This window comes from Ruditapes philippinarum, unplaced genomic scaffold (genome assembly GCF_026571515.1).
Source record: "Ruditapes philippinarum isolate M1 unplaced genomic scaffold, ASM2657151v2 ctg5822_1_1_1_1, whole genome shotgun sequence".
Taxonomy (NCBI): Eukaryota; Metazoa; Mollusca; class Bivalvia; order Venerida; family Veneridae; genus Ruditapes; species Ruditapes philippinarum.
The window spans coordinates 10,257-24,459 of record NW_026859476.1 but is presented as its reverse complement, the minus strand read 5'-3'; the positions used below and the strand labels follow the sequence as shown (position 1 = coordinate 24,459).

At 31.4% G+C, this 14,203-nt stretch overlaps 2 protein-coding genes across 3 annotated transcripts; both read left to right on the top strand.

Annotated features, from left to right (window-relative positions):
* The first annotated feature begins 4,039 nt into the window (after window positions 1–4,039).
* On the top strand, window positions 4,040–5,469 carry LOC132756637 (C1q-related factor-like). Its single transcript, XM_060747756.1, has 2 exons — window positions 4,040–4,475; window positions 4,823–5,469. The coding sequence occupies exons 1-2, from the start codon at window positions 4,154–4,156 to the stop codon at window positions 5,236–5,238; spliced, it is 738 nt and encodes a 245-aa protein (XP_060603739.1). The 5' UTR covers window positions 4,040–4,153; the 3' UTR covers window positions 5,239–5,469.
* A 4,475-nt stretch (window positions 5,470–9,944) lies between these two features.
* LOC132756636 (C1q-related factor-like) lies at window positions 9,945–11,748 on the top strand. 2 transcript variants are annotated; one of them, XM_060747755.1, is made up of 2 exons: window positions 9,945–10,434; window positions 10,802–11,748. In XM_060747755.1, exons 1-2 carry the CDS (start codon window positions 10,113–10,115, stop codon window positions 11,215–11,217), a joined length of 738 nt encoding a protein of 245 aa, XP_060603738.1. In that variant the 5' UTR covers window positions 9,945–10,112; the 3' UTR covers window positions 11,218–11,748. The 2 variants fall into 2 exon arrangements, with proteins under 2 accessions (XP_060603738.1, XP_060603737.1); XM_060747754.1 differs by having other exon boundaries at window positions 9,948–10,434; window positions 10,799–11,747.
* The last annotated feature ends 2,455 nt before the right edge of the window (window positions 11,749–14,203 follow it).

Sequence of the window (14,203 nt, the reverse complement as noted above, 5' to 3'; positions counted from 1 at the left end):
TTAAAGTAAATTAATAACTCGACATGAAGCTATATATACAATGTAATGTAATGTTTAAAAAGAATAGAAGGCATTAGACATAACCTATATCGCCACAACCAACAAAAAGTAAAAGGGGCCATTTTTTGTCATCCCACACATCCCTACTCAATATAACTGCAGCCAAAAGAGTTCTGTCATAAATGACTGAACAAGGTTTATTATGGTTAAAAAAAGATGCTCTATTCATTATTTTGAAAATTTCATTATAAAAGATTGTTATGCACATTAGCTTTATGACGTTAACACAGAACATCATATTTCCCCGACCAATATGAACAACATACCTGGTGCTTATAATTAAATATGGTTATCTTAATATCGTAAGTCAGGGAAATTTTGCACTTATTTTAAATCGGAATAGAACGTTGAAGCTATCTAATCTAATGGTCAAATCTAATTATTACAATTTGATAAGAGAGTGATGTAGAGTCAGTCCGATCGATAAGTGACAATTGTTAAAATCCCTATCAGCAGAAACTTTAGGTAAGCGTTTCTTCAAATCCGCATTTTAGTTGGGTCGTTTTATTTAAATATACCATGGAGTAAATATAGACAGGCAGATCAAACCAATTGCTTGTTATGTGTTGATACAAACACAAATTTATCAAAACGGATATGATTGGCCTTTAAGCTATTTGTCAAATGACCGCTAGGAGTGACGGTATGATGAAGGGGTAGTTATAGTTTCACTCCTTTTAATATACTCCATGGTTCATGGCACGAGGGTTTATTGGAGTAAGAGTTCTAGCTGCTCAAAGCGTGTCCTCAGCAAACTCATACAGAGAAGAGCTAAGGTTGATATCACAAAAATCATTCACATCCAATGTTTTTAGAAATTGCAACATTGAAGAAATTCAGGTGTACACAATGTAAATATTGTCTCTGTCGCCAGACTTACCTTTGATATTTATATATTGATTGACGTAACTGATAAATGGAATGTGCTCCCTAAAGTCTACTTATTGTATTGTAAAGAATAATCATATGGCAGATGGTGATTACATTCTTACCATATCTACATGCAAACCAATTACAAGAAGTATATACCATCAACAATTTTAGAGAACATCAACACTATTAAAACGAAACAAAACCCATCTCAAGTTGAGCATTTCGAAGTATAACCTTTCCATTTAAAATGATTACTTTGTTTGCTAACATTTTCAAATATGATATTCAAGGTAAAGCTGTTAAAAAACTATGCTTGGAAACACATATCTTTCTACATCAAATTCAAAATTTACTTCATATTAAGGATATCATTTTGTCTGGGTTAACGCAACCAAAACAAAATAGGTAAATGCTCATAAAACTTTTGAATAAAATGGTGCCATAGATTAACTTTGTAGGTCCAAATATACGAAGGATGATCAAAATACACAGACTTCCTCTACAGAATAAAATCTAAATATCGATAAATATTCAAAATTTTATTCCATATCTGCTGCATATCTTAGGAAGAAAATAAAGAAACATCACACATATGAAAGCTATGACAGATATAACTAATACATATAGCACTACACGAAGCTCTCCAGATTTACTAAACGACGTCATGTCGTGACACTCGAAAAAACGTCGCACAAAGCGTTAAATTAAACTGTTGTTAAAGCTCATCTCGAAAAATGCTCTAGGAGCCTGCACACAGCATACAAAGGTTAAAATCAGCAAGCATAGAGGCCTATATGTAGTTTCCCCGTAAGTTTGTCCGATATAGATGCGTATTGCGACTGTTCTTCTAGGAAGCTGTTTATGTCTAACCTTTTAACAACAAAGCATGTTCACTTTCGCGTCGGCGTAATTTAGTTGAAGCGTGTTACCCGTGAAAGCGACTTACTCTTTGTTCAACGTAACTCACACTATTTCGCCCATTCTTAGGTATAGTGTTTACACTCTCTGTTGCGTTGAGTAAGTAATATTTTGGTTAGATCATTTACTGTGAAATACTACAACTTTGTACAATTTTTCATAATCTACATTTTAGACTAAATACTTGTTGAATTCAATACTGTTAAGGCAGGTACATATTTAACTTCAAAAGTCGTAGTCCATTAAGCATATGCTAATATATAAATAATACACTATTTAAGTAAATGTGCGTCATTAAATATTTAAGGCCTATTTAACATTAAGCAAATGTATGCAAAAATGAGATTCTGAGCCATTGGGGTTGTTGGACCAGTAACATTAAAAAAATGGTATATTAAAAATACCAAAATCTATTTTGAATTCAACTAATGGTAAAAATTTAAGCACAATATATCACTAAAATGATGTTAATCATTTGAAAATCAGATACTTGAGGCTCAATATTATTTTTAAACATATTATTTTAAATGGACTGTTTATTGTGCAATACATATTATTTCAAAAGGACTATTAATTGTACATCGCATGAAACGTACGATTTAAAAATGATAAAATACTTTTTGAATAATAATAATGATAATAATATCTTTGTTTAGGGAAGGTAACACATTAAGAATATACAACAGTATTGATATATACACCTTATTTCTAAGAAGACCTTCTGAAATAGGAAAAAAACCAACAAAACATGAGGAGAAATAAATATTATGTGTATCATATGTATAATTTCTAGAATAAGATAACTCAAATTGTTTATCTTAAGCTACATTATCACAGTTGCATTGACTCATGGTCATAATCAACTTTCGAAAGTCGAGGACAGTTCAGTCACTTTGAGCAACAATTGATCACCATATGTTTAAACATATAAGTAAATTCACATTCATTCATTCATTTCATTGTTTATTCATTCATTATCAATATCAACATCAAAATTATGATTCTTTAAACATTTAAAATTGTCAACCATTTGAATAGTGAAAGGTTTTACTGAGTTCTACCATGTTCAATAGCTATGATAAGAACATGTGTCTTTAATATAACTTGTTTTAGGTCTTGTCCACCATAATACAATATCTTTTCGTGAGCTAGATCGTAAATTGTATTTTTTGTTTCACAATTTTATAATTCTGAACAATTACAAGCATTGACTTAAATGAAAGTTATTTCATAGCATATTAAAAAGAAAAAATATATTATAGTCTAGAGTGTTTAATGAAAATAGATTATATATCAAATATTCAAAAAATGGATTCTTTCCATTTAAACAAATTTTGATTTTTACTGACTTTTATAACACTTTGCTCAATTTTGTGGTTAAATTTGAATAAAATAAAAGCAGCTTGTCTTAAAGATTACGATTTTACATTAATACATGAACATATAATAAAATTTTGTGAGAATGTTTTAAAAAGTAAAAATGTTGTAAAAGTAATCAAGTGAGAATAAAGAGATGACAAAAAAAAAAAAAAAATATAAATTCAATAATTTCAGTCGGTGGAATGTAATTTAACACTTAACGCATTCTTAATATAGCCGCAACTAATATGTAATTACAATGTAAAAAATCGAGCAACATTCAGATATGCCTAAATATAAACGAGAACTAAATCGTTACTACAAGCGTCTGGAGAAATACTGAGTGAAGTGACTATTATCGAGGTCAATATATCAATCATTAATCGCACATAACATACATGTATAAATTATTACTCGAATCTTGAATCTTTTTTAAAGTCTTTGGACATTTTTCTCAACTTTGATTTTATTGATATAACCGTAAAAGTTAAGGTAAAGTCGACAATTTCTGAACTTTGTTCAAAATGATAAAGAATAACAGCCGCTAGTATATTATATTTGAAATTGCCTTTACAAAGAAAGATCACAGTAGCAAGAAGCATGTTTTCACGTCCTTTTTACCCATTTGGTTCAACGCTTCTTAATTAGTTTTACTTGTGTTTTAAGTGACGCCTTACACTATCTTTTCGTCGTTCTTTTGTTTTTACTTACGTGTTAACTCCTACTTTATATTAGTTGTAACGAAGACAGAATAGAACAAATAACAATTTCAGAACAATAATTTCCTTCTGTCGGTTTCGTATTAAACATTTAAATAGAACATTGCTTGTAAAGAGAAGAAATAGTTCATTCTATACAAAGACGCTAATATGGCCGGACTTATCATCTTTGTTTCTGTTTTCATAGCTGCTAGTATAGTACATTTTCGGTGGCAACTGAAGAAATGTGCTCAAAATTTTCTTATGAAAAAGAATTTATCACAAACATGCTTAAAATGGAACTCAAAGTTGAAAAAATGGAACAAGAAGTCAAGAAAAGAAACAAAGATATTGTTACAATACTTGACGCTCAGAGGAATGAAATGGAAAAGTTTGCCAATGACTACCAAAATCTGCGAGATATTCTTGTAGTTGTGATGGAAAACAAAACAGCAGCAGTTAACAGTTTTCTTGAGGATAAAGCGGTTAACGTGTTAGTCGACAAGATAGCAGAGGTTGATGATGCATTGAAAATAATGACCGGAAAGGTTGATGGTGTATTAAAGGGTAATTACATTTACTATTCAATTATGAAGCTAAACTAAAGTAACGATATCAGGAGACCTCTTCTCGTAATGTAAACGATACATATCTGAATTAACAACATAAGATGAAACGGAATCCGTTACTAATGTAAGGTAACTGTCAATGTATATCAATTAATAATAACTGTAATCGGAGGAAACTAAAATGACTCTACATATGTTTATTATTTATATCATTGGCAGTAAAAAGCAAAAACATTGACCTCGGTTGTATTAACAAATAGCCTCGCTAAGTGTGGCGCTAATTGTATTTAGCAGTCTATTGTTTGAAACCAATCTTGTTTTAATAAAACCTTTTTTTCTTTTCAGAAGCTGCTGAAACAGGACTGACAAAGCCAATCGTTGCATTTTCAGCGCATGTAGGGCCGATGAAGTTGCATATACCTCAAAACCAAATCATTGTCTTCAGTTCCATAATAACCAAAGTAGGGAACGGATATAACAGTGCATCTGGTAAATTTGTTGCCCCTGTCGCCGGATATTATCTATTGTCTTGTAGTCTCCGATCTTGGAATGGCGAAGAGTTATGGGCTAGTATTTATGTAAACAACTCATTGAAAGCACGTCTGAGTGAAAAGGGTGTACCTTCAAGCCATGGAATGACGAGTCAAACTATCATTGTGGAGTTGAAAGCAAATGATGTTGTTTCTGTTAAGGCACAATTCCATGCAATGAATCTCTACGGGCACGAATACTCTACTTTAAGTGGAGTATTAATTCGTTAAAATCGTATATTTTTGCTTATTATATTCAGATGAACAATTAATATCTATTTAACTAATCTTACCGAAATAACTTGTTCAGTGTATCTTGATTTAGTAATTTACGCATGAAGATACAATATATTTCATTTTGAATTTTAAATCAAAGTTGTGAAAATAATATATTTCTGACATTAAAGCAACTAATACAAGTTTTCATTTGTTTAATGATTTGACAATAAAATAACAATAAATAACTTGTAAAGTGTATTTCTTTCTTTTGTTATGAAGGTAATGCAGTGTATTCCTTTAAAAATTTTCATTTGTCTCAAATGCATGTACTCTGCTGCAGCCGACTCTATTTACATTTTACTGAGTTTGTTACTTGTGATAAAATCCAACTGAATTATCCCGTAATATTCAATCAGCCTAAGCAATTTTGCATTTGCAAATTTATATTATTTCTGTCAATTTTAGTGTCAGTTTTGTTAACAGGTAACAACGATTTATGACAGGTGTATTATAGGTGCAATAAGTTTTGTTTAAGCATATACTACCAGCTTTTGTCTAATATTTATACTACATGTATTATTTTTCTAATATCAGCCGACTTTATATACATTTTACTGGGTTGTATGATAAAATCCAATTGAATTATCCCGAAAGATTCAATCAGTCTTAGCCATTTTGCATTTGCAAATTAAAATTATTTTAAGATTTCTGACAATTTTAGTGTCAGTTTTGTTAACAGTATGATAGGTGTATTATAGGTGCTATAAGTTTTGTTTAAGCATATACTGCCAGTTTTTGACTAATATATATACGATTATGTCTAATATCTATTCCCCATTTTGCCGGTTGAGCAAGACCTTTAATACTCTCTGCGCATTATTTTAAGCACAAGTGGTCACCTGATTGCAACAATCTAGTTTGAAAGCTTCAACACAAAATCGATGTTTAAAATCATATTACTTACATATTGGTAAAGGGCACGAAATGACCAGTGCAACATAAGTTGTTATGGTACTTTTTTACTTTTATATTATTACTTAGAGTAAAAGGTTTCAAATGCACATTTGTCGACTTAAACATAACTTTGAAATACCTTCAATACAAAGTATAACCCTTTCAAACATGTTGTCTGTCATAGAATATTGACACCATAAACAGTGACAAAAGAAGGATCTTTCAGAATGAAAAACGCTAAGAGAACATTAAGTGATGGTCTACATGAATAGGGAGTTGGTTAATTAAAAATGATGTTAAAATGTACGAGTGCTAAATAATTTTTCAGGGGTCCTTTAATAGTACTACAAATACAAGAATTGCCAATCATCAAAGAAATTTGATGAGAATATTTTGTAGACTGTGAAACTTTGCAGAAAAAATGTCCCGAGGTTATCGCTGTGTTCTAAAAACAGCTGTGTTTGCCATCATTGGTCTCATGCTGTGTCACATGATAGGTCACACTACTTAAGAAGAGCACTTATTGAAATATAAACGATGGAGATAATGAAAGGATATTTTGTAAGTTACATGCAAAACATTGTATAGAAATGTCCCGAGGTGATTGTTGTTTTCTAAGGATAGCTGAGGTGACCATCATTGGTCTCATGTTGTGTCACATGATTGGCCACACGTGCTTAAAAGTTTACTTGTTTAAATGTAAACGATGGAGATAGACTCCAATGTATTTCTTCAAAAGAAATTTATTTGTGTAAAGAAAAAGACACAATACTATTTTTAAAAAAAGTGGTCCAGATACATTAAAACAACAACATTAATTATTAAAGGAGTGCCTCTAACATAGCGATAATTTAATGCGTATTCTGCACCATCTAATGCTGTTCTTTGAATATGTTCCTGACTTTTATTGTATGTTGATACTCCGTTTTGCTCCTTTGATTTTCGCACCAAAGCCTTATAATATTACTTTGCTCCTGATAACTGTTCTGCCATTTAATTATCGCCAAACACATATTCATGTGTTTTTCATGATATTATTTTATAAATATACCGAATGGTCAAAAAACGGGAGACATAAAAAGGATTTTGCTGTGAACTGTTTTCAATTGTAATAAAGTTTGTTTAGAGAAAATAATAGTTTTTGGATTCTTAAAAGTAAAAATAAAAGTGTTTACAAGATTATTACTTACTAGCGGCAACAGATTTCATCAATACTACCAGTTTGGACGTAGATCAGTCGGTACATTTGTGCAATACAATCATCGACAGCACTGATCGCTATTCACTCACTACCTTATTTGAAATTGTTCTGAAATAGGCGAATGATTTAGTCAATATTAAAAGACGGACACGCCTTTTTAGGATCTTTAACGTAGTAAATGTCAGTAGTGTATAAACTGTGTTGGCTTTGATTTATGACATATGCATGATTGTCAGACTGCACTCAGATTTCACGTCAATACCAATTGTATGACCAGTTGAGAAATACTTAAAAAATGAGAAAGAAAAATCCAATGGTATAAATGTGATATTAAGGAACATAATCATAAATTTTAAAACTTCTTATATTAAATAAACATAATTATTCATGTAACTTATTAGCAAAGATTATTCAGTTGTCTTGAAATGAAGCCCGACTTCTCCTTATATGAGTATAAATGATGATTAATCATTTTAATGTTGATGCAACATTTATTTAATTTATTCGTGAACCGTATAATCATGTGGGAGATGGTTAGATCTACAGCATAGCATTTTGTTCTTACAATATCAACATGAAAAACTAAACGTGCGATTACTTTGCTTATATTTTCAAATATGAAATTCAAGGTAGAACTGTTGAAAAATACTATGCTTGGATTACTTTAAGAAACATCTATCTTTCACCGTAAACATCAGAAATGTTTCAAATTGAAGATATCATTTAGTCAAGGTTAACACAATCAAAATTACTATATGGCTAAATCAAACAAAATTATTCTACGTCTACATATAAGAAGGGTGGCCAAAATACGCAGACTTTCCATATCAATTTAAAACTTATGTATCGGTAAAAATTTATAACATATTTTCATATCTGCGTTATATTTTATGAAAAAGAAAAAGAAAAAAAAAGAAAATAAAACACAAAACATTACCCATATGAACGCTATGATAGATATAACAAAGACGTACAATAAGTCCCGAATCACGCAAGATTAACGTATACATAACAACGTCATGTCGTGACGCACTAAACAGCGTTGCATAAAACATTATCTTAAACACAGTCTACAAATGTTATCAACCAAAATGTGCCGTAAATTTCCATATGTGATTTCCGTAACTTGTACGATATGGTGCAGCGACTGTCATCTTCAATGTCATTCTTCAACAATGTCACTAACGATAGCGTAATTACTGAAGTTTACCTGTAACGCTTGTGAAACAAGCTGTTTCGCCAATGTCTGAAACATCTTAACCACCTGAAAGCTGTAGATTATTTCATTTGTGTACATTTTCATTAATTTACATTGCAAAAATATCATATAAACAGGCATACAACAGCTTTTGGACTTTGTTGCTGTCCCGGCAGGTCCTATTTACGTAAAATGTGGGAGCCTTTTGAGCAAATGTTTTGCTAAAAATTTGCTGTATACGCATCATGACATCATATTTTACGTCAAACATATAAAAGTTCGCGGAATTTTAAAAACTAGAAAAACATTACAATGATATCTTATTGTACTAAAATATATAAATATATATTAAATTGAGTATGTGAACGTGCGGTTTATCAAATATTCAATAAATACATATTTTCCATTTACTCAGAGATGGAGTTTACTGATATATCAGTTTTTATAACGGTTTGTTCAACTTTGTTGTTAAATTAGAAAAAATCTAAATGAACAATTAAAGCAGGTTGCCACCAGATTCATACTAATTTTCATGAAAATTCTAAAAATGTATTTAAAAACAGAATTTTAAAAACTAGAAAAACATTACAATGATATCTTATTGTACTAAAATATATAAATATATATTAAATTGAGTATGTGAACGTGCGGTTTCTCAAATATTCAATAAATACATATTTTCCATTTACTCAGAGATGGAGTTTACTGATATATCAGTTTTTATAACGCTTTGTTCAACTTTGTTGTTAAATTTGAAAAATCTAAATGAACAATTAAAGCAGGTTGCCACCAGATTCATACTAATTTTCATGAAAATTCTAAAAATGTATTTAAAAACAGAATATTGTGATGTTAACAAAAGAAAGTAATTTACATTTTACACAATTTGAATGGCATTAATATTCCATGTAAATTATCAAAATGAGTAAAATTTACTAAATAAAACCCCAGCTCTTACTGCGTTACTCACGTAGTAGAAGTTTGGTGATCAATATTGCAAAATTAGAATATCTTAGCTCTTCTGGAGACATGCAGCTTAAATTATATTAAACATGCTATGATATAACCGTATTCATCTAGGGCAAAGTTAACAATGTCAGGATATTGTTTAAAATGATAAAGAATAACAGTCGGCAGAATATTACAATAAATTTTGCCTTTTTAAAGAAATATCTCGGTAGCAAGAAGGAAGATTTCACGTCTTTTTTTACCATTTTGTTTCAACGCTTGTTAATTAGTTTTAATTGTGTTTTAAGTGACGCCTTACACTATCTTTTCGTCGTTCTTTTGTTTTTACTTACGTGTTAACTCCTACTTTATATTACTTGTAACGAAGATAGAATAGAACAAATAACAATTTCAGAACAATAATTTCCTTCTGTCGGTTTCGTATTAAACATTTAAATAGTACATTGCTTGTAAAGAGAATAAATAGTTCATTCTATACAAAGACGCTAATATGGCTGGACTTATCTCTTTGCTTCTGTTTTCATAGCTTCTAGTGTGGTACATTTTTCGGTGGCAACTGAAGAAATGTGCTCAAAATTTTCTTATGAAAAAGAAATTATTACAAACATGCTTAAAATGGAACTCAAAGTTGAAAAAATGGAACAAGAAGTCAAGAAAAGAAACGAAGATATTGTAACAATGCTTGACGCTCAGAGGAAGGAAATGGAGAAGTTTGCAAACGACTACAAAAATCTTCGAGATATTCTTGTAGTTGTGATGGAAAACAAAACAGCAGCAGTTAACTCTTTTCTGGAGGATAAAGCGGTAAACGTGTTAGGCGACAAGATAGCCGAAGTTGATGATGCATTGAAAATAATGACCGGAAAGGTTGATGGTGTATTAAAGGGTAATTACATTTACTATTCAATTATGAAGCTAAACTAAAGTTATTACAGCACAATGTAACGATATTAGGAGTCCTCTTCTCGTAATGTAAACGATACATATCTGAATTAACAACATAAGATGAAACGGAATTCCGTAACTCATGTAAGGGAACTGTCAATGTATATCAATTAATAATAACTGTAATCGGAGGAAACTTAAATGACTCTACATATGTTTATTATTTATATCATTGGCAGTAAAAAGCAAAATCATTGACGTCGGTTGTATTAACAAATAGCTTTGCTAAGTGTGGCGGTAATTGTATTTAGCAGTCTATTGTTTGAAACCAATCTTGTTTTAATAAAACCTTTTTTTCTTTTCAGTAGCTGCTGAAACAGGACTGACAAAGCCAATCGTTGCATTTTCAGCGCATGTAGGGCCGACGAAACTGCATATACCTCAAAACCAAATCATTGTCTTCAGTTTCATAATAACCAATGTAGGAAACGGATATAAAAGTGCATCTGGTAAATTTGTTGCCCCTGTCGCCGGCTATTATTTATTGTCTTGTAGTCTCATATCTTGGAAAGGCGAAGAGTTTTGGGCTAGTATTTATATAAACAACTCCAAGAAAGCATCTCTGAATGAAAAGGGTGCAGATTCAAGGCATGGAATGGCTAGTCAAACTATCATTGTCGAATTGAAAGCAAATGATGTTGTTTCTGTTAAGACACCAAACAACAATGCAATTAATATTCACGGGCTCGGATATTCTACTTTTAGTGGAGTTTTAATTCATTAATGTAGTACATTCTGGCTTTTTCAAATATTCAGATGAATAGTTAATCAATCTTACGGAAATATTATCTTTGCAACTATAAGTGTATCTTGTTTAACTCAATCATATCAATTGTGAGACTTCACATACAACATATTTTATTTTAACAAATGTGAGGAAAAGTTTACATTTGTGACAAAAACACAAGAAATATCTTTTTTCATCTGTTTAATGATTTAGCAATGCCATTAATGTAAATGTCATGTATTTTTCTTTCTTTTGTTAAAAATGTGCAATCAAAATGTTATCAAAACAGAATATCAATTTTACTCTGCTGTTTTAATCATTCTGTAACAAGTCATTCTTAAAATGGGCATTTTTCTTGGCCAAAACAAAAAATGTTCAATGCCCTGATGTCTTTGAAAAATAAGAAAAAAATGTTAAACTATTAAAATAGGTTCAGGAAGGTTTTGAAATGTTTAATATTATTGTCAATAGTATTGCTTGTCTTTGACATACTTCAACATGAATATTTTTATAGATGGCCAAAAGGAATTGTTTATCCCCCCTGATTTTGTCAATAAACTTGAAAGTTGAACTAAAACATGACGATGTACAATGTATGTGTTTTTGTATGACTGTGAGCACTTAATTGATGTTTATGTCATATATTATACAATATTGCTAAGTGAAATAAAACCATACGCATTTGAACGTTCTTAACATTTTTGTGACGGACGCGCCATCATGGTCGTGCAGAGCTTTTTAATCTACGCACACATTGAATATCGACATGCACAATCGTAAAATGGCTCCAACCGAATAACATCTTAACAAATAGTACAAGATTTAATCATATAAAGCACGCACATAATGTCGGAATATGTTAAAAGCGTTTATGATCCAGTTTAATTGCAAGGACCGTTAGTTATCTTACTGATAAAATAAACAAATGAATGTCATAATATACGAGAAAACGTCGTAATAATTGTACTTCTTTGTCCTACTTCGTCCCATCCGAAGTACAGCCAAACACGCTTTTTATGAATGAAAGTCGTAAGTATAAAAGTAGAACAACAAATTAAATATATAATACGAGTAATATTTTTAATACAGAGCAAGAATAGCAGTAAAACATAAGGAAATAACTTTAATGTGCAAAATATGTGCTAAAGTAACTTTTTGTGGTGACTGAAATAGTTTTCAAAATAACAAGTTCTCCGCAACCAAGCACTTTTTTATCAATGAGATTAAAGTTTGACTAGTTTGATTGTAGTTTAGACATTTCTGACCTAGTTTATCGATGTTCAGACCAAGCATCTAAACCGCAGTATTTTCATGGTAATTAGTTTAGATATTTGATATATGATTCAATTTCCAAGAATGTGTAAATTATACGAATGCACATGCCAAAGCAAATAAAAAGTAGTGTGTACTGTGTATAAGTCTGTACTATGTAAAATTGTACGACCGATTTATCCACCTTTACTTTCGAATATATATTAATGTAAACAGTACCTGATACTTCCGGAGATTGGCGACATAACATAAATTGTGAGACACAAAACAGCAACCCGAAAGAGAACAATGTATCAGGGCGAAACAATCGTAGTACATGATCCTGAGATTTGGTTTCAAAGACAGTTTTTTCATGAGTGGCATAATTCTTTATAATATGCATAAATCATTTATTCAGCGAACTATTAATTATAAAAAACGACCCATACAAAAGATCAAAACTTTGAAATCTGGTAATGTTTATTTATTTGTTTTAAATATGAGTTCAAACCGTTGAATAACATTAAAAAAATTATAAGCGAAATGAAAGCTTCGACACAAATCTGTTTTTTTTTCCGGCAGTTCTGTCATACTGGACTTCGATCTATATTCTAGACAAATTTGATCCGTACACGTTGTTAACCAAGATATTAAAGTATTGTTAACCGATAAGATTAAGATATGTCTCAAATTGATGATTTCGATAAAGAAAATAAGTTGAATAGACAAGTTATTTAAGTGATTTCTTCTCTAGACAAGTGCATGCCGCTGAGAAGGCACTGGGCACCGGCAAAAGATTGCGGCTTGGTGGATAGTAAACTCAAATTACCAGGCCCGATATCAGGATTGCTACTTTGTCAAGAACTGGGGACCAATTGCCAATGTCCTGACTAAAGCCAAGGGGAGAGAGGCCTTGCGATGTAGGTAGAGACGACGAGGATGGTAGCTTGATCCCCTAGCACAAAAAGACGGTTTGTAAGACAGGGCCCTTTGTTTGGCACCAACAGACCTTTTAAGGGCTACATCCTTTCATTATGTCTCAGGTTACTGGAGATTTCTGTTCTCATTGACCGCCGTACATTAACTTACTATTGGCATCTTTGTCTAATACTCATTGGAAATTGCATGGAGGTTAATTATCACCACTTTGTGCTTCAAAATTTAGTCGTGAAGGGCATCGCTGGTGACATGTCCGAAGTCCGTACTCGACAGCACAAGCTGCTCTTTGGGCCTTAACAGGCGGATGGACCCTCATTAAGCCCAGACTATATGAATGTAATTTTCCATATAAAAAAGACTAATGTGACAATAACAGGCACGGATCCAATGGGGGGTGGGGTTCAAGGGGTTGAAGGCCCCCAAGATACCCTGGCATGATGTTTTTCTTTAAATTCATGACGTTTTTCTTTAAAGGCAAATTGAGAGTACAATATTACCTTAATCTAAGTCCTTGTTTATTGGGACGCAGACCCAAACTGAGATTCCTGTTATAAAATTATTTCAGTCCAATTTGCAATTTGTTGACATATTTAGACCGAATTAGACTTAGACTATACATACCTGCAGACACTATCTGTAGATAACCTTTGGTCAGTGTAAAAGCAGTTTAAGCGTCAACATTATACTGAGTAAATTAGCCTAAGAAAAGAGCCACTTACTGTTAGTTCATGTGAATCCATGTATTTGTAAATTATGAATAGCCCCCTTAAATGTAATATATATAATCAGCTAC

Bases quoted from the DNA above. Each gene is read 5' to 3' on its own strand.
- LOC132756636 (XM_060747754.1), top strand. From the start codon at position 10,113: ATGTGCTCAAAATTTTCTTATGAAAAAGAAATTATTACAAACATGCTT. The intron at 10,435-10,798 runs GTAATTACATTT...TTTTCTTTTCAG, and splicing joins GGTTGATGGTGTATTAAAGG to TAGCTGCTGAAACAGGACTG.
- LOC132756637 (XM_060747756.1), top strand. From the start codon at position 4,154: ATGTGCTCAAAATTTTCTTATGAAAAAGAATTTATCACAAACATGCTT. The intron at 4,476-4,822 runs GTAATTACATTT...TTTTCTTTTCAG, and splicing joins GGTTGATGGTGTATTAAAGG to AAGCTGCTGAAACAGGACTG.